This window comes from Boleophthalmus pectinirostris, unplaced genomic scaffold (assembly GCF_026225935.1).
Source record: "Boleophthalmus pectinirostris isolate CB_2022bp ecotype Guang Dong unplaced genomic scaffold, ASM2622593v1 HiC_scaffold_7, whole genome shotgun sequence".
In the NCBI taxonomy this organism is placed as follows: domain Eukaryota; kingdom Metazoa; phylum Chordata; class Actinopteri; order Gobiiformes; family Gobiidae; genus Boleophthalmus; species Boleophthalmus pectinirostris.
In genome coordinates, this window is record NW_026571473.1 from 8,025,492 (window position 1) to 8,029,498 (window position 4,007).

General features: G+C 39.3%; 1 protein-coding gene across 1 annotated transcript; it reads right to left on the bottom strand.

Moving 5' to 3' along the window:
• Window positions 1-228: 228 nt before the first annotated feature.
• Window positions 229-3,653, bottom strand: pdcb (phosducin b). The gene is made up of 3 exons (XM_055164928.1): window positions 3,608-3,653; window positions 3,257-3,408; window positions 229-744 (listed from the first exon to the last, which is right to left on the bottom strand). The coding sequence occupies exons 1-3, from the start codon at window positions 3,651-3,653 to the stop codon at window positions 229-231; spliced, it is 714 nt and encodes a 237-aa protein (XP_055020903.1).
• Between the last annotated feature and the right edge of the window lie 354 nt (window positions 3,654-4,007).

Genomic DNA, 4,007 nt, shown 5'->3' on the forward strand with positions numbered 1-4,007 from the left:
AAAATAATGAAAGAGACCAACTGAAAAACTGTTGGTTGATGCTAGCTTGTGAGTGACGGACTTGTTCGACAGCACAAATCAGAAGTTCCAACTAAGCCAGTTCTTAATGTTCAGATTGTGTAGTTTCACCCCCACAAAGAATGTTGTCGACATCATCTGAAAGGTATCAATAGTCTTTGGTATCTGTCAAAGCCCTTACAGTCATCCTCTCCAGAGTTATAATCGCGGTCACTCAACATCATTCTCCTCCTCATCATCCAAACACGGGAGCTCTTTTTCAGGCAGGAGACCGTAACTGTTGAGAAATGCTTCCACATCCGTCGCAAAAAACTCCTGGTTTAGATGCTGCGTGCAGGCCAGAAAATTCCCGATGAGTTCTCCGGCTTTGTAAACCAGCAGAGTGGGCAGGACGTCATCGGAAAAACGCTCAGACGCCCCGGAGGAGACGGCGTTGATCCTGCAGAACTTGACGGTGGGGTATTCTGTGGCCAGGCAGTCCAGGCAGTGGTTGAGGTCCTCGCAGGTTTTGAGGCCCAGCTTGTATATGTGGACCACGACCAGGGTGCTGTGGTGCTCCTTCTCTATGACCTCCAGGAAGGCATCCCCGCTCTCCAGCTCGTGCACGCCCGCAAAGCGAGGTCCAATGCTCAGTTTCTCATGCATCTCCTGCATACAGCGCTTGCGGTATTTCTTCAGACAGCCTTCGTCCTCCTCCTTCAGCATCTCGTACTCCTGGACACTCATCTGTGAAGAGACAGCAGGGGTTAAAGCAACTGAGAATGAGTTACAGAAGAACACAAAATTAAAGATCTGTTGCCCTAAACCAGGGGTCAGCAAACTTTTTTCTCTGGGGGCCACATTATCGCTCCTGACTGTGATGGGGATGGATGGGGTCGGGTCGGCCGTGTAACAGAATTGTATGACCCTGAAGATGCAGATTATATTCTTAGAAAACTGCCACACTTTCTTTACATACCAGACAAACTGCACGCTCCTTACGCAGAACAAAAAATAATCAGTCGTCCAATGTTCTTTGAAAACTCTGAACTCTCTGTCAAATTTTCGTACTTTAACACGAGTCCTTTTGCTGTCTTTAACTGCACTACAGAACTCTGTGTGTATGTTGACTTTCACTGTCTGATCTCAGGCTTGTCAGGTGGCGAAAATTCTGCGGCAAATGTAAATACATCATATAATTATTTAAGTATAAATACTTCAATTAAATATACATTTTAATTGAAAAAAGCAACAAAATACAAAATGCAAATGTATAATTATTTGCCAAAAAGTAATTTAAAAAAAACTCATAGGACCAGTTCAAGTGGTGGGAGGCAGAAGGGCTGGGGGACTGGTCAAAGGGGCGTGGAGGGCCAGAGTCGGCCTGTGGGCCTTAGTTTGATGACCTCTGCTTTAAACAGTGGTGGAAAATAACATTGTACTAAACAAAAACACATTTACTTCTGTCAACAGAACAGAACACTTTCTTTTGCTACCTGGATGACAGGGATTGAACAGATTGTACATAAGTATAATTAAGGTGCCTGTACTTTTACTTCATTACATTTAAGAGCAGGTATCTGTACATTATACTTCTTTCTTTCTCCTCTAGCAATTTTTTTAAGCATACCTACAAATCATATAGAAATGTTTATTAACCATTAACTAATCATTTGCTAAAACTGACCCGCTCATTATCATAGTTAATTATCATTTACAAACATGGAGAAAACATGTTATGACTAATTTATGAGACAAAATGTTTACATCCTCTTGATGCTTACACTTTTACTTTTTGTGTGTGTATATCTGTACTTAAGTAACAAATGTAGTACTTCTTCCACTACAAGCTTTAAATCAACATCCAAATGACTTTTCCACAGGGCCAAAGTGTTGCAATCTAAAAGAATGTTTTGTTTGCATGTTTTGAATGAAATATGAGTTCATTTAGGGCTGTGTGTTAAAGTTAAGTCTTGTCACACACGGCCTGAGCTGACTTCACCTCTTCTGAACACAGGAAAATAAGCTCTGTTTGTTCTGTACATTGGCAATTGTTGAGGCCCATAACCACATTACATAATACCGCCTCCTGTACTTCCACTCATGAAAGCAACTTAAGGCCCCAGTCAACTCAGGACGCCAACAACACACTAATATCTAAGTAAGTTAAAATGACTTAAATTATGAACATTTGACTTTATTTGAGTAGATTCAACTTGACAAGTAAAATGATCTACCAATGAGTGTGTTTTTCTTAATTCAAGCACTATTTGATTTTGTTTCTTATTTTCTTATTAGTTGTTGTTTTTCTTAAGTGTAGCAGGATGTATTTTCACATTTTTAAAAAAAAAAAAAAAAAAAAAAAAAAAAGCTTTGTTCCATTGGTGGACAAAATTTATTCAAATTCATTATAAAACTTTTTTTTACTCAAGTAAAACTTAACTTGGATAGATAAATAGATTTTTAGTTTTTGCAGAGCAGGGCTTGGTGGCAAATACATGAATACCAGAGACTGCAGCTAGAAACCTCTGTGCTAAGAACCAGCACAGCACAAGACTGCAAATCAATCACAGTATTAAGAAAAAATCCTGAGTATGAATTTGTTCTGTTTAAATGCTGACCATCGGAATTCTGAATGCTTTCGACTTTGTTCCTTCCATGTAACTAATTCATGTTCTATTTTTTAACAATATATATATATTTTTTTTTCACAAATTACATCTTACTGGGTTAAAGATGGTATATGTATATTTTCTGATGAGGCAATACCTGCTGTCTCCATAGAGATGTTATTGCTTTGCCTGGAATGTTCACTTAAAGCTATCTATTTTACATATTTTCAAACAAACTCCTTGAAAAACATGCTTTTTTTTTACTGTGAGCTGGCTTGTTTTTCCACAGATCTGACCTATAACTTGACCGCCTTGTATCCATGGAGCTATACTGTGGAGCATCCCAGGCAAAGCATCAACAGCTTCAGACAAACAGATAGCAGATCCTCCACCAGAAAAGCTACATCACCTTTAACACGTTTATATGATTATTGTAGACTTGGTTTGGTCCCTTTCAAGTTCTGGTTTAGTCCTGATCTAGTACAAGGTCAATCCTGATCTAGTCCTGGTTCAGTCCTGATTTACTCGTGGTTTAATCCCAATCTTGCCCTCATTTAGTCCCAGTTTTGATGTGATGTGTTTAGATGTGATGTGTGTGTCTATATAAATACAGCCTTTCTTATGTGTTATTATATAGAGAGCAGTACCTTTCTGTTCTGTTCTGCGATGTTGTCCCCGTCCTTGGGTTTGCCGGGGGAGGACATCTGTCGGAGCAGCTCCCTCTTGGCTGGAGGAAGACTCTCCTTATCCATGCTCTCCAGTTTAAACCTCCGCCAGTCATTGATCACACCCTTTGGCCCTGGAAAAATATAAATACATCCATTTCAATACTAGTTTATATGGCAAATGAACAAACCATTTGGCATTGCTTATATTTATTACCTTTTTAGGTCAAAACATTATAACTAAATTAATAACTTTTGAAAATATCATAATCGAAGACAAAACTAAAGTGGCATCACTTATGTTAAAATGTCTATGAATCAATGTTACTTCACCTGTTTGGGTGGCAGACTCATCAAGGTCCAGGAGTCGGTCAGACATTTTTGCAGGTGCTATTCTTACCTGCACACACAAGAAATACAATCATTAAAGAAGCAACATGTAACATTTCTGGTGGTTGATCCGCACGTGCTTGTTTCCATGGAGATGTTGTTGCTTACAAGAATGCAACAAAACATTAAGGATATCTTGCACTCATTTCATTATACATTAAAATACCTTGAAAGACATGCATTCTTAGTGCGAGAGGGGTTTCCTCTCCACAGATCTGACCACTAACTTGGAGTGCTGGTTTCACTGCTTGTCTCCATGTCAGACCCACCTAGTGCCTCTGCTCAATTTCATTTCTCTCCAGCGACTAGGTAAGGATTTGGAATCCACTAGACGGTTTGCAAG